Source organism: Stegostoma tigrinum, chromosome 5, assembly GCF_030684315.1.
Source record: "Stegostoma tigrinum isolate sSteTig4 chromosome 5, sSteTig4.hap1, whole genome shotgun sequence".
Taxonomy (NCBI): Eukaryota; Metazoa; Chordata; class Chondrichthyes; order Orectolobiformes; family Stegostomatidae; genus Stegostoma; species Stegostoma tigrinum.
The window spans coordinates 117,392,105-117,408,187 of NC_081358.1; the positions used below are offsets into that span (position 1 = coordinate 117,392,105).

Sequence of the window (16,083 nt, forward strand, 5' to 3'; positions counted from 1 at the left end):
AGTTACATCGATTCTACCTGGATTCCCTATTTTCTAACTTATAACTCCAGGCCAACTAATGTTCCTATGCATCCTTTAGATCCTCATACCCACTCACGCAATATCTAACATCGAAAGCTTATACAACACAGAACAGTACAGCACAGGAACAGGTCCTTACATGAAACTATTTCAAAACTTTTAAATTTCAAATGTTAAACACAAACTTTTATTCAGACTCTGCATTAAAGACAGCTAATCCTTTAATAGCCTCCTTAACCATCAATTAAACTGCTGGATCCGAGTTCAAATTTCACCATAGCAAACGATGGAATTTGAATTCATTAAAAATAAGCTGGAATTAAGAGTCTAAAGATGACTGTGAAACCATTTTCAGGAAAAACCCATCTGGTTTACTAATGCCCTTTAGGGAAGGAAACAGCTATCCTTACCTCATCTGATCTACATGCAACTCCAGACACACAGCAATGTGGTTGACTCTCAACTGCCTTCTAGGTAATTAGGGATGGGCAATAAATAATGACCGAGCCAGAGATGCCCATTCCCACAAATGAATAACAAATGCCTGAGATAATTGTGGTTTTTTAAATTCAGCCAAGCATTCATAAGGCCATGATGATGGCCCTTAGGAAATACCTACAATGAACTCTACTGAACCGCATAAATAGATGATATTCTTTCTAACGTATGACAAATGACCTTTCAACTAAAGGTACATTGTGCAGTGCTTTTTAAACTCATACTAATTTTAAACAGCAAGACATTCAATAAAAGAAAACTTCAGATCATGATCCTTAAACAGACATTTTCAACTCTTTACGAAGACTGACATTTATTTCAAAAATTCACTACACCTCTTGGGGCTAGAGCCCTTGAACCAGACAAATGTAAGTTTGAATAGCCCTGTTTAGTTTATGTGAATCACACCCTGTTCCCTGCCCCTGTTGCTAAAAATGGGATGTGACGGAAACGGCAGCAGAACTTCCACCTCTGAGTCCCACCACCATTTTCAAAGGTTCATGAAAATCCACTTGTTAGTCTCTAGATTTTATCAGGAGGTGTTAGGAATGTCAGTTTAATTGATGGGTATACTTTAAATTAAAACAATTAAAATTCAATACTCCATATGCTGGAAATCCAAAACAGCAAGAGAAAGAAAACTTGAGAAACTGACCAGGTCTGGCAGTATCTGTATTCTGAAGAACAATCACATTGTACTTGAAGCATTAACTTTGTTTCTCTCTCCACAAATGCTGCCAGACTTGCTGGGCCACCAGTGCGGAGCGCGATGAACACAGCAGGCCAGGCAGCATCAGAGATACAGGAAAGTTGACATTTCAGGTCAGGACCCTTCTTTAGAACTGGGGGAGGGGGAAGGGAGCTGGGAAATAAATAGAGGGAGGATGTGTGGGGCTGGGGATGGCTGGTGGGATGTGATAGGTGGATGTAGGTAGGGACTGGTAGGGATTGGTTGGCGGTAAAGGTGAGGCAGAGAGGTGAGGAAGAAGATGAAGTGGCTGTGTCAGGTCAAGGAGGCAAGTAGGAGGTGGTGTGGGGCTCGCACGGGGAGGCAGGATGGGAGGTACAGAGTGGTGGTGATTGGAAAGCTGGGGCTGATAGGTGGGGACGAAGATGGACAGGAGTGTCTGGTCAAGGAGGCAGCAATGGGAGGGAAGGTTTGACATGGGATGAGGTCAGGGGTGGGGAGATTTTAAAACTGATGAATTCTATGTTGAGGCCATTGGGCTGTAGGCTCCCGAGGCAGAATATGAGGTACTGCTGCTCCAGTTTGCGGGTGGCATCATTGTGTTACTCGAGGAGGCCCAGGATGGACATGTCAGCAAGGGAGGGGGGCCGTTACCTGCATCCACCTATCACAATCCCACCTCCCCTCCCCCAGCCCCACCCGTCCTCCCTCTCACTTCTTTGACCTGACACAACCTGTCCATCTTCCTCCCCACCCTTCCAACTGACCAATCCCCACTACTCCCGACCTGCTTCCACCTATCACCATCCACCTACCTTCCCCCAGCCCCACCTTTCCTCCCTCTATTTATTTCCCAGCTCTGTTCTCTCTCCCCAGTTCTGAAGAAGGATCCTGACCTGAAACATTGACTTTCCTGCTCCTCTGATGATGCTGTGCTCCTCCAGTTCCACACTGTGTTGACTCTGATTCCAGCATCTGCAGTTCTTGCTATTGCTGGAAATGTTTTTTTAATTAATTTTATACTTTGAGCTGCCTATTTAATGCTAAGTTAAAATGAAATTGGAGAACTAGCTGTTGAGCATTTCTGCCTGCATTCAAGTCTCAGTTGATTCACATTGCCCCCTCAGTCCATAGCAAGTCTTTGCAATACCAAGTCACAGGATTTTCTAAGACAGCATCGTATCTGACAGAAATAGTCAGTTTGCTGAGAGAGAGAGAGAAAAGCATATGAAGCAAAATTTAAAGCTGTCTTTATCCTTAACCATGCTCAGATTGAAGAAACAAAGTTTGAATGAATTTATAGAAGGTTGCAAGATTCATCAGCTTTGACTAAAGGGAAGAATCTGCAGGATAATCTTTATCATGAACATCAGCCCTGGAATAGAAAGATACCCAACTGGGAAAGGAAAAAGAAAGAGGCCAGTGGAGGAGAAAATAGCTTTGGATTGGTACTATTTAAGGACCAGAGTAAAGTTTACCTTTATGTAGAATTGCCAGTCATGCTAAAAGCCAACAGCGAGATCATCTCCATAGTTTAAAGTATAAAATGGCTACTAGTCAGTGGTTATTCAGTGTTGCTTTAAGTTTGATGTGTGAACCTTTTAGACAGTCTAGAAATTCAAATTTTTTAAGGAGTTTTGGCTCTGCAGGGATCTATATAATCATCGCAAGCAAGTGAAGTGTCACTGTAACACAATTTTCCACCACATTACACTTACCAGAGACTTGGAACTCTGCCGGGATGGCGGAAGAAACTGACGCACATTGGTTGGCGTTTCCTTCTCAATGGAGTGTCGCCTCTGAGGTTGCTTCCTTCGCTCAGGCTGTGGAGTTGAGGAGATGGGCAGGAACATTGGAGGGGCTGTGAATTTTAAAAAAGCCGTGTAAAAATGGAGATGCAATCTTTAACGAAGCATTTTTTTTAATCAATCCTTACAATAATATTCACACAGGAAAAACACAATGTTGTTGAGGAGAATACTGAGATACAGGCTACTAGACGAGACGGGATTGAGGTTCATAAGGAGGAGGTGTTAGCAATTCTGGAAAGTGTGAAAATAGACAAATCCCCTTGGGCTGGATGGGATTTATCCCAGGATTCTCTGGGAAGCTAGGGAGGAGATTGCAGAGTTTTTGGCTTTGATATTTATGTCATCATTGTCTATAGGAATAGTGCCAGAAGACTGGAGAATAGCAAATGTTGTCCCCTTGTTCAAGAAAGGGAGTAGAGACAACGCTGGTAATTATAGGCCAGTGAGCCTTACTTTGATTGTGGGTAAAGTGTTGGGAAGGATTATAGGAGATAGGAATAATTTGATTAGGGATAGTCAACATGGTTTTGTGAAGGGTAGGTCGTGCGTCACAAACCTTATTGAGTTCTTTGAGAAGGTGACCAAACAGGTGGATGAGGGTAAAGTGGTTGATGTGGTGTTTCTGGATTTCAGTTAAGCGTTTGATAAGGTTCCCCATGGTAGGCTATTGCAGAAAATACGGAGGCATGGGATTGAGGGTGATTTAACAGTTTGGATCAGAAATTGGCTAGCTGTAAGAAGACAGAGGGTGGTGGTTGATGGAAAATGTTCATCCTAGAGCTCGGTTACTAGTGGTGTACCTGTTTTGGGGCCACTGCTGTTTGTCACTTTTATAAATGACCTGAATGAGGGCGTAGAAGGATGGGTTAGTAAATTTGCAGATGACACTAAAGTCGGTGGAGTTGTGGATAGGGCGGAAGGATGTTGCAGGTTACAGAGGGACATAGATCAGCTGCAGAGCTGGGCTGAGAGGTGGCAAATGGAGTTTAATGTGGAAAAGTGTAAGGTGATTCATTTTGGAAGGAGTAACAGTAATACAGAGTACTGGGCTGATGGTAAGATTCTTGGTAGTGTGGATGAGCAGAGCGATCTCAGTGTCCATGTGCATAGATCCCTGAAAGTTTCCACCCAGTTTGATAGGGTTGTTAAGAAGTCGTACGGTGTGTTAGGTTTTATTGGTGGGGGGATTGAGTTTCAGAGCCATGAGGTCATGTTGCAGCTGTACAAAACTCTGGTGCAGCCGCACTTAGAGTATTGCGTACAGTTCTAGTTGCCACATTATAGGAGGGATGTGGAGGCATTTGAAAGGGTCCAGAGGAGATATACCAGGATGTTGCCCAGTCTGGAGGGAAGGTCTTATGAGAAAAGGCTGAGGGACTTGAGGCTGTTTTCGTTAGAGAGAAGAAGGTTAAAAGGTGACTTAATAGAGACATACAAGATGATCAGAGGATTAGATAGGGTGGACAGTGACAGCCTTTTTCCTCGGATGGGGATAGCTAGCATGAGGAGACATAGTTTTAAATTGAGGGGTGATAGATATAGGATAGATGTCAGAGGTTGGCTCGTTACTCAGAGAATACTAAGGGCATGGAATGTCCTCCCTGCAACAGTAGTAGAATCGCCAAGTTTAAGGGCATTTAAATGGTCATTGAATAAACAAATGGAAGATTATGGAGTAGTGTAGGTCAGATGGTCTTCAGATTGGTTTCACAGGTTGGCGCAACATCGAGGGCTGAAGGGCCTGTACTGCGCTGTAATGTTCTATGTCTAATAAGACTGAAGGCACCAGGAACATCAAGAACTCAATAAGACAATCAATGAAACAGGAATAGGATTGGCCACCCAGCCCTTCAACCTGCTCCACCTTTCAATGATCTCTGACTGGTCTTTTATTTCAATTTTTCTTTCTCACTCTATCCTACCCAAAAGTTTGATTCCCTTTAAATCCAAAAATCTATAAAATCTGGGACGTACCAATTTCTCAATCTGATCGCCAGATGCAGCTCCAGCTCCTTAGATACAGTTCCCACAATTAAGGAGCAATGGAAATACAGGAAACCAGCACTTCATCATCTGGGGGCGGCACGGTGGCTCAGTGATTAGCACTGCAGCCTCACAGCGCCAGGGACCCGGGTTTGATTCTAGCCTCGGGCGACTGTCTGTGTGGAGTTTGTACATTCTCCCCGTGTCTGCGTGGGTTTCCTCCGGGTGCTCCGGTTTCCTCCCACAGTCCAAAGATGTGCAGGCTAGGTGGATTGGCCGTGCTAAATTGCCTGCAGTGTTCAGGGGTGTGTGGGTTATAGGGGGATGGGGATGGGTCTGGGTGGGATGGTCTGAGGTTCGGTGTGGACTTGTTGGGCCAAAGGGCCTGTTTCCACACAATAGGGAATCTAATCTAATCCCTCAATTAATCACTCAGACAGATTGTATGGTCATTTATCTTAAGGCTCTTTGTGGGAGCTTGCTGTGCACAACTTAGCATCTGTGTTACTTATGCCACATCAACAAGTACGGTGGCTCAGTGGTTAGTACTGCTGCCTCACAGCGCCAGAGACCCCAGTTTGATCCCACCCTCAGGCGACTATGTGTGAAGTTTGCATGTTCTCCCTGTGTCTGCATGGGTCTCCTCTGGGTGCTCGGCCATGTTAAATTGCCCACAGTGTTCTACGATGTGCGGGTGAGGTGGGTTAGCCGTGGGAAATGCTGAGTTACAGGGATAACATGGGGGTTGGTGGGATGCTCTTCGGAAAGTCAGTGTGATGGGCTGAATGGTTTGCGTTCACACTGTAGGGATTCAGTACACTTTTAAAAATGCTAATGAGCTGAGATGTACTCCTAGCACCTTTCACATTCAAGATATTCTATGTAAATGCAAGTCCTTGTTTTAGTAGCAGGTTCAAGCGAATGAAGCAACTCCAGGTTTTATGTTCCGAAATAAAGTTGATTTGTCAGAGGAAGAAACTTCAGTTCTGAAATCGGGGCTTTCAAAATCCACTGCAGCCAATCAGAAGCAAATCTTTGCAATTCCTCCATATACACATTAACCACTTGTCTTTGAGTTCAATCTGTTTCTCCTTGTGGAAATACTAGGAGGTATTTTAACCTAAAACCGGTAGGATTTGGGTCAGTGAGGGGGCTGAAAATCAGTCTCCTGAGCCAAACACACCTCAATACCCATTCCCAGTTTTAATGGGAAACTGGTTAATTATAACAAGGTCACAAGACTTGTCATCTAGGTTTCAGCTTGAATTTGGGTTTGCTAAGTATCAGAAATGCCAACCACTTGATCAAAGTCAGGATCTATTGGAAATGGAAGGCGAATGCGTTTAAGTTTGCCTTGTGGGTCCAGCACCCCTAGGATCCCCACTCCCCTAGTCTACCAAGTTGTATAGGACTTTGGTTCGGCCACATTTGGAGTACTGTGTACAGTTCCGGTCGCCACATTACCAAAAGGATGTGGATGCTTTGGAGAGGGTGCAGAGGAGGTTCATCAGGATGTTGCCTGGTATGGAGGGTGCTAGCTATGAAGAGAGGTTGAGTAGATTAGGATTATTTTCATTAGAAAGATGGCGATTGAGGGGGGACCTGATTGAGGTCTACAAAATCATGAGGGGTATAGACAGGGTGGATAGCAAAAAGCTTTTTCCCAGAGTGGGGGACTCAATTACTAGGGGTCATGAGTTCAAAGTGAGAGGAGGAAAGTTTAAGGGAGATGTGCGTGGAAAGTTCTTTACACAGAGGGTGGTGGGCGCCTGGAACGTGTTGCCAGTAGAGGTGGTAGATGCAGACACGTTAGCGTCTTTTAAGATGTATCTGGGCAGGTATATGGATGGGCAGGGAGCAAATGGACACAGACCGTTAGAAAATAGATGACAGGTTAGACAGAGGATCTTGATCGGCGCAGGCTTGGAGGGCCGAAGGGCCTGTAGGTTTCTTTGTTTCTTACCCTCACCACTGGCCTTCACCCTACCCCACTACAATGCCCACCCCAAATCTCCCTCCAATCTACTCCAATCCACCTACTTCCTGGTAGGAATGCCAATCTTTCAGGATTGCCCTGGAGTCTGTGAGAATTGGAGTTTAATTTCCAGGACATGACACAGGGCAACCCCAGGGAAGAATTTACTTGGGATATAAAAATATTGCCAATGAAGGAGAAGGCTGCTTGAGCTCATGGGGCAGTTGGAGGAAGTAGCCTGTGTCACTGAACCTTCAGGAAACCATCCAGGTGAATTTAGCCACTCATATCTGCAGGCCCCCACATTCACCCTCGGGACTCCAATTCCCCGACTTAGCATTCGCTTCCCCTCACCAACAAGTCCCTCAAATTTCCCTCCCACGCCTCAGATACCCCAGCCTTTGCAGGCCATTTAACTGACCTGTCAATGTTCTATGATTCACATGACCTGACAGATCATGTGAATCATATAATTCCTACAGTGTGGAAACAGGCCTTTAGGCCCAACAAGCCCACACCAACCCTTACAGCATTCCACCCAGACCCATCCCCGAATCTACACATCCCTGAACACTGCAGGCAATTTAGCATGGTCGATCCACCTAGCCTGCACATCTTTGGATTGTGGGAGGAAACCGGAGCACCCGAAGGAATCCTTCACAGACACGGGGAGAATGTCTGTGTGGAGTTTGCACAGTCACTTGAAGGTGGAATCGAACCTGGGTCCCTGGCGCTGTGAGGCAGCAGTGCTAAGCACTGAGCCACCATGCCACCCATGCTACCCACAAATCCCACTCACCCCCCGATCACTGTCTGCTTCTGTAACCTTTCCCCACCAGCTTCCTGTCTGGCAGGAAGCTCCATCTGTCAACCAGAGAGGAAATGATTGGGGCCATCACAAACAAACTGTGGAGTTTAAACTTCATGGAATTGAGTGTGAGTCTGGAAATCCAGGTCCCAATGGATTTCCTGGTCAGTCAGCTCTGTGTTAATCAATTAATGGAAGTTCAGCTTATTAAAACCATGTGACCTTACTAATATGGATTTATCTGCTGTGACTTAGTATGCGTAAACAGATGCCCTCTTGCTTACTCTTTTTGCCATTTGGAGTCTCCGGGGAGCTGTCTCCCACTTTAAATGTTGATCCACTGGAACTGCTTCTCAACATCTTAATCTTCTCCTCCTTTTGAAGAAACAATAAAAATAACATGATACGAAATATAGAAATGCAAGTGGAACCAATGTTCTGGCTGGTAGCCGAGCTGCACAGCACTGTTATCATCAATGAACCATTTGTATACAGACAGAAAAAAACCCCCCAAAGAACAGCAGTTGCTGAGAAGAAGAAACAGAAACAGAAATTGCTGGAAAAACTCAGCAGGTCTGTCAGCACCTGTGAAAAGAAAGCAGGATTAACATTTCTGAAGAAGAGTCACTCGACTCGGAAGCAGTAACTCTGCTTTCTCTCCACAGATGCTGCCAGACTTGTTGAGATTTTCCAGCAATTTTTGCTTTTACATATATACAGACTATCCTTTGCAGATGACGATGATTGTCTCCAATTAGCCTGAGGGTGACAGATATATGTCAACACAGTAACAACAATTAATTTAGATTTTAATTTGAATCGAGCTGCTTTTCAAATTGCTCATGAGGGGCTTCTGGTAGCTTTCTTAGCAAAACGATCAATTTAACAACAAAAATTTTCATAATCGTTCTTGACAAACACTCTTCAAACTCAAAGTATACCTACTCTATGCAATGGAAATTTGGAAAGGAAATGCAGGGTTAGGAACAGGCCATTCAGCTTCTCTATACTGCTTCTGTATTCAATGAGGTCATGGCTAGTCTGTATCCTAACTCCAGTAACTACAGTTGCTTCATAATCCTTGACTAAAATAAATCTCTCAATCTCAGATTAGACACTTTTAATTCAGCCAGCAATTACTACTTTTTTGGGGAACAGAGTTCCTGAAAGGCTTTTTTCCTAAATTTAAAATTGTTTTGAACTTAAAATTTTAGAAGTTTAAAGTCATCGAATCGCTCCCTAACATTCTAAATTTCAGGAGAAACAAGCCTAATTTATATAATCTTTCTTCCTAATCTAACCTTCAATGCCTGGGAAACAACATTTTGTAGCAACTCAAATATAATTATCAGGCAAGTTGAAATTCCACCACATTTTAAATTCAGTTAATAACATTTGGAATATAAAACAAATGTCAGTAATTCTGACAAGTCAATAAAGAACTGCAGATACTGAAGATCTGAAACAAAAACAGAAAGTGGAGAAACTCAGAAGGTCTGGCAGCATCTGTGGAGAGAAAAACAGAGTTATCATTTTGAGTCCAATGACCCACAGATGCTGCCAGACCCGTTGAGTTTCTCCAGCAATTTCTGTGACTATAATGATGTCCCTGAAACTGCAATTATCATGAAAGCCCACCTGACTCAATAATGCACTGTAAGGAAGCAAACTGCCATCCTTACCTGGTCTGGCCTTCATGTGAGTCCAGACCCACAATAATGTGGGTGACTCTTAAATGTTTGTAACCTTGGGGGAATCTAAACTTCTGTTCCCCATGTCCTAACTTTCAGGAAATCCTGTTTAGGCACCACCTCAGTGCTCACTAACTAACAACCGCTCCCAGTCATGCCTTAACTTAAAGTCTCATCCGTTTTTCAAATCTCTCAACTCTGTAACGTCCTCTAATTCCACAAATCTCTGTGACACTATGCTCCAATTCTGGTCTCTGATTTTAACCATGGTGTTACCATTGGTGACTATTACTTTAGTTTCCAAAACTCAATTCTCTGAAATTCCTTTTCTCCAGCTCTCAGTCACCTCTGTTCATTTTCTCTAGCACCTCTTTATGTGCTCAGTGTCATATTTTGTTTTTCGATAATTCTCTTGTGGTGTGCTTTGGGCCGTTTTACGGAGTTGAAGGTGCTATACAAATACAAGTTGTCCAATCAGGAGCACTTTGTACCTCCTCAGGAATGAAAAACAGCAGAAGCCTCTGTCCATCTTCTTTCCCACCTATCCACTCCTCCCACCTCACTGACCCATCCCCACCACTGCCTACGTGCACTCATCTATCATATTCCACCTACCTTCCATAGCTCCAGCCCTCCTCTCTCTACTTACTTCCCAGCTTCCTTCCTCCTCCCTCATTTCTGAAAAAGAGTCCCGACCCGAAACGTCAGCTTTCCTAGTCCTCTGATGCTGCCTGGCCTGCTGTGTCCATACTGTGTTATCTCTGACTCCAGCATCAGCAGTTCTTGCTTTTCTCTGAAGGTTTATTGTGGCCTCTTGTGACACAGTGTCCCAACCTCTGAGGCAGTTACATGTATCACTCCGGGACATGGTGCATTCAGAATATGTCCAACTGGCTGAGTATCAACTTTTAAATCCTTCCAATTGATTCCAACAGCAGCTGGTGGGAACGGGTTCCTGATCAGCTCTGATAGAAAGCAAAAGTACAGTCTTTGCTATCACTGTTCCGGGATACACAAGCCGCAGCAACTCAGGTTCCTCGGAGACATGGTTGGTTGGGCAGCTGGGTTTGGGTTGGGATGGGCTGGCATGGATTCGGACTTGTCTGCTTGCCCCCATAGGCCCTCCGTTGAGATAGTGTTGCTGGGATCAATCCGCTTTTTGAGCAGGAAACTGAAGAAGGCAAGATTTATTACTTGCTTCAGAGAACATAGTAGGAACTGCAGATGCTGGAGAATCTGAGATAACAAAGTGTGGAGCTGGATGAACACAGCAGGCCAAGCAGCATCAGAGGAACAGGAAAGCTGATGTTTCGGACCTAGACCCTTCTTCAGAAAAGGGTCTAGGCCCGAAACGTCAGCTTTCCTGCTCCTACGATGCTGCTTGGCCTGCTGTGTTCGTCCAACTTTACACCTTGTTATCTAAGGTTTATTATTTCACAAGTTGGCCACTAGATGGCAAATCTGTCCAGAGGAAGCAAATTATTTTCTTAATTGTTAAAATTATATCTTACAGAAATCAAATGAAATATACTGGAAATAAATATGAGTACCATTTACCAAGACAAAAGATGGCTGGGCAGTTTGGATATACATGTAGCCTCTTCGATGCAAAAAATAGTGGGTAGTATGGTGGCTTATAGCATTACTTCCTCACAGCTTCAGGGACCCGGGTTCAATTTCAGCCTTGGATGACTGTCTGTGTGCATTTGCACATTGTCTGTGGATTTTCTCTGGGTGCTCCAGTTTCCCCCACAGAGGTGCAGGTCTGGTGGACTGGCCATGGAAAATGCAGGGATGGTGTAGGGGGCTAGGTTAGGGTGGGATGTTCTTTGGAGAGTCAGTGTGGACTGAATTGTCTGAATAGCCTCTGCTGCACTGTATGGATTCTGGGATGAGTATTAACCCAGAAAAGAAATCATAGCAAATTCAAAACATTAGCTCCATGTTCTCCCTTTGACAAACACTAACAGATCTGCTGAGATTCTCTGGCACTCTATTTTTATTTCTGACTTGAAACTATATTGCTGTTTGTTCATTGGGACAAAATGCTGGAACTCCCCTTTAACAGCACGTGGGTGCCCCACATTTCTGAGTACTGCAGCAGTTCAAGATGGCAGCACAGCACCACCTTTTCCAGGGCAATTAAGAATGGTAGTAAATGCTGGCCCAGCTAGTGATGCCCACATCCCATGAACGAATAAAATTGATTCAAATGGACGTTACATTTGTAAGCTACACTTATTATGGCACTTTGGTGATCTGCTGACTAGTCATAAGTAAAGGGTGTTATTTTACAACACAATCATGGGGTTAAAATGGGCAACAGCACTGCAGAGGGGATCATCAAAAATGAGGCGTGATGGTTTCAGAACATCTGAAAGGCAGCACCTCTGGCAGCATAGCATTCGTTCAGTACCTCACTAGTGTATCATCATAGGTTCTATATTACAATGTGCGGACTGGGACTGGAACCCTGAACCTTCAATTAAGAGGGAAGCAAATAACTAGCATGCCACGACTGGCAGCATTATGCAAAATTGTTTTTAACTATTTCTGCTCTAATTTTGTAATTTTGTAAAACTGACCCAGTACAGAGTCAGGTGCAATTTCATGATAGGATTCTCTCTCTCTCTTCTGGACATCTTTCTCTCTATTTTCTTTTCTTGTCTGGAGGGTTGCAGGTGAAGGAGGCGGCCTCCAGGAGCAGCGTCAACGACAGCAGGACGAGCCGGACATTCCTAAATTCCAGCCTGGGGTCTCCCAGTGAGTGGGGAGCAGGCCCTGGGCTGACTCCCCCACCCACCACCCCGGGCCTGGACTCTTGACGGCCCAGGCCTGCAGCTAGGCCCAGGCACCTGAACAAGATGTGGCAGTCTTAGCACAGTGTGGTAGCCAGCCATGCAGCGTTCAGGTCTCTTCTTCATGTGGAGGTCTTCTTCCTCTTCGGCTTCCAGGTTTTCCAGCTGCCTGGTGGGAAGTCTTATCCAAACATAACGGTCTAGGCCTGCCATGGTGGTCATCTTTGGTGGAGGCCTCCAGCCCCGTATTCCAGCAGACTGGAATGCGGTCTCCTCCCAGACTGGCAGTCTCGTCCCGGAATGGCAGTCTCCTCCTGGCTGTGTTTTCAGGGTATTCCATCTTTCCTTAATCGGCTTTCCCTGAACCCAGGAGCCGTTCAGAGAACAGTGATGAAGTTTGTCTTAATTTTACATTTTTTTTAATATGAACAACACTGCAGTGGGGCAATTTATAAAACCTTTCACTGTATTTTTCAAGTAAAAGTACACATGGCAATAAATTTCTGTTCTATTCCATTCTCTCTAATTTCAATGTGCCACTGGTGTAGAGCCTGGTTCACAGCCCGAGGCCGGAGACAGCTGGCCTTTGGGAAAGTGAAGTCTAACAAAGTCAGCAGCTCCTGTAGATGGTCACCAAAGACCAAGATGGCCAGTATCTGTTGACCATGCGTAAACTCACCATCCTGATTTAAACCAGGTGAAAAATACATTAAGGCTCACTGTGCCAACGTTTTAATTGAAAGGACACAAAATGTGGGCCTTTACGATGATGTTTTATGCCACAGAAACTGCGGCGTCATCTCTACATATCTCCAAGTCTAAACAAGGCCTTTAAAACTCCCATGTTTACAGCTTACTGCTGCTGGCTTTCCGTTTACTCTATGTTTCTCCAACTGAATCCACAGATTTGACGAATGGCAGGCCACAAACAGGCACACACTAATCAAACACCAAACAACTGCACGATTGAAAACTGCACTGACGTTCTGAATTCATGTCACAGATACACTGCACACATAACATCAGATGGTCTAAGCATAAGACGTGGACAAGGCATAGCATTTTTTAAAAAAACACATTGAAATGCTATGAAAACTCTCCCTGAACAGCACTGTACATTTTATTATGTCAGTTCAACAAATCCAAGCAGTTTCATTGTATCGTCACCATGACTGGTCTAACTGGGGACGTGAACTTCTGGTCAATGATAAAACAAGTATGTTTTCATTATCACAGCACATTGAAGGTTAGGTATCTTTACTCATCATCTTGATTTAAATTATTTAAATAAAGTCATGTCTAAGTAAAATTCACACAATGTTTAAATAACATTCTACCAGGTAAGGGATAAAGTAGAAAGGCACAAGATAGGAAAATGAAGGTCAACGATGCAAGAAGGTCAACCATGATCTCACTGAAAGGTGCAGCATACTCCGTTAATCCTATTCCTCATCGGATTTCCTGGAATCATACGGTCCATGTACCATTTATTTTACTTATTCAATGGTTGTAGACATTACTGCCATTTGCCAGGATTAGTGCAGTTCCATCAACACTTGGGAAATCTGACACTATCTAGGACAAAGTTCGGTAGACACCATGTCCACAAACATCCATTCCCTCACCAGCAGCAGTGTATATGATCTACAAGATGCCCTGCAGAAATTCACTGCAGAAGTCAGACATCACCTTCCAAACCCGTGACCTCTATCATCTAGAAAGACAAGGGCAGCAGTTACATGGGCAGGTTCACCTCCAAGCCACTTGACTTGGAAATATATTGCTGATCCTTCGCTGTCGCTGGATCAAAATCCTGGCATTCCATCCCTCAGGACTTTGTGGGTCAACCAACAGCACATGGACTGCAACTGTTCAAGAAGGCAGCTCACCACCACCTTCTCAAGGGCAGCTAGCAATAAATGCTGGCTCAGCCAGTGACACCCACATCCCATGAGTGAATAAAGAAAGCAGCAAGTAGGGAATAAGTAAGAATGTTAATTATTACGGCAAAGACCTAAATAATGCACTGGAGCTTCAATTTGATATTCAATAAAAATCTGGATAAAACTATTGCTGTCAATTGCCATAAATGCCAAATTGTTTCGCTAGTGTCCTTTAGGGAAGGAAATCTGGTGTGCTTACCTGGTCTGGCCACATGTGACTCCAGACCCACAGCAATGTGGCTGACTCCTATCTACTCTCTGGGCAATTAGGGCTGGGCAATAAACACTGGCGATACCCACATCCCATGAACAAAAGGAAAACTACATTGTTCAGAAATAAATACGATCACTTCAAACGAAGGCCGCCAGTTTACCAGCTTTTAGTAAAGTGTGAAAAGTTAATGCATGAGATTGAGATTTCTGACCTTGAGCAGATGTGACACAGAATTTACTTTCCCATAATGGTAGCAGTTTCCACAGAATTTGCATATTAAGTTGCTGCAGTTTCTGACAGCTTTGTATTTACATTAGCTTTTCCTTGAATTCTCTCTATCAACTGGAAAAAGGAATACTATAGCGATACTGACGTATTTAGCGAATTACATAAATTTTCAGCATAGAAGCAGATATTTGATCCAAATTATCTTTGCTGGACTTTTATTCTCCACAAATAGGATGAGTCTTTTCCCTGGGGGGGGGGGGGGGGGGGGGGGGTGGTGGATTGAAAACTATTTTTAAAGCGAAAGGAGAAAGATGGAAAAGGACCCAGGGGGCAACTTTTGTTTTTATACAGAGGGTATTTGTATGTGGAATGAAATGCCAGAGGAAGTGGTGGATGTAGGTACAGTTGCAACATTTAAAAGATATTTGGATAAATACATGAATACAAAAGGTTGGAGGGAAATGGGCCAAACCCAGGTGAGTGGGACTGGTTTAGATTGGGAACATGGTCAGCACGGGCTAATTGCACAAATGGGTCTGTTTCGATGCTGTGTGACTCTGTGACTCTATGAACCATCTCCATGTCTACTGCATCTAACCTTACCATCATATTTATCCATTACTTTCTTTCTTCTTGACCAGGCTCAACCATTTTGTAGGATCAGGGCTGATCCAACATTCCTAACGCAGTACGTTGACAGGCCGACGAGGGGAGAGGCCATTCTAGACTTGGTGCTTGGAAACGAGCCGGGGCAGGTATCAGATCTTGTGGTGGGAGAGCATTTTGGTGATAGTGACCATAACTGCCTCACATTCTACATAGCTATGGAGAAGGAGAGGATTAGGCAGAATGGGAGGATATTTAATTGGGGAAGAGGAAACTATGATGCGATTAGACATGAGTTAGGAAGCATGGACTGGGAGCAGTTGTTCCATGGTAAGGGAACTATAGACATGTGGAGACTGTTTAAGGAACAGTTGTTGGGAGTGATGAGTAAATATGTCCCTCTGAGACAGGCAAGAAGGGGTAAGATTAAGGAACCTTGGATGACGAGAGCGGTGGAGCTTCTAGTGAAAAGAAAGAAGGTAGCTTACATAAGGTGGAGGAAGCTAGGGTCAAGTTCAGCTAGAGAGGATTACATGCAGGCAAGGAAGGAGCTCAAAAATGGTCTGAGGAGAGCCAGGAGGGGGCACGAGAAAGGCTTGGCAGAAGGAATCCGGGAAAACACAAAGGCATTTTACACTTACGTGAGGAATAAGAGAATGATCAAAGAAAGAGTAGGGCCGATCAGGGATAGCAGAGGGAACTTGTGTGTGGAGCCTGAGGAGGTAGGGGAAGCCCTAAATGAGTTTTTTGCTTCTGTCTTTACGAAAGAAACGAAGTTTGTAGTGAATGAAACCTTTGAAGAGCAGGTGTGCATGCTGG

General features: G+C 44.2%; 1 protein-coding gene across 5 annotated transcripts in view; it reads right to left on the minus strand.

Moving 5' to 3' along the window:
- LOC125452103 (protein spire homolog 1-like) overlaps window positions 1–16,083 on the minus strand; it is a 200,606-nt gene that overhangs the window by 23,799 nt on the left and 160,724 nt on the right. For all 5 annotated transcript variants that reach the window (XM_048530105.2, XM_048530107.2, XM_048530104.2 and 2 more), the window contains 2 exons: window positions 8,069–8,159; window positions 2,926–3,068 (listed from right to left, as the gene is read on the minus strand). In XM_048530105.2, coding sequence (XP_048386062.1) covers window positions 2,926–3,068; window positions 8,069–8,159 — 234 coding nt within the window. The remainder of the gene's footprint in view (window positions 1–2,925; window positions 3,069–8,068; window positions 8,160–16,083) is intronic.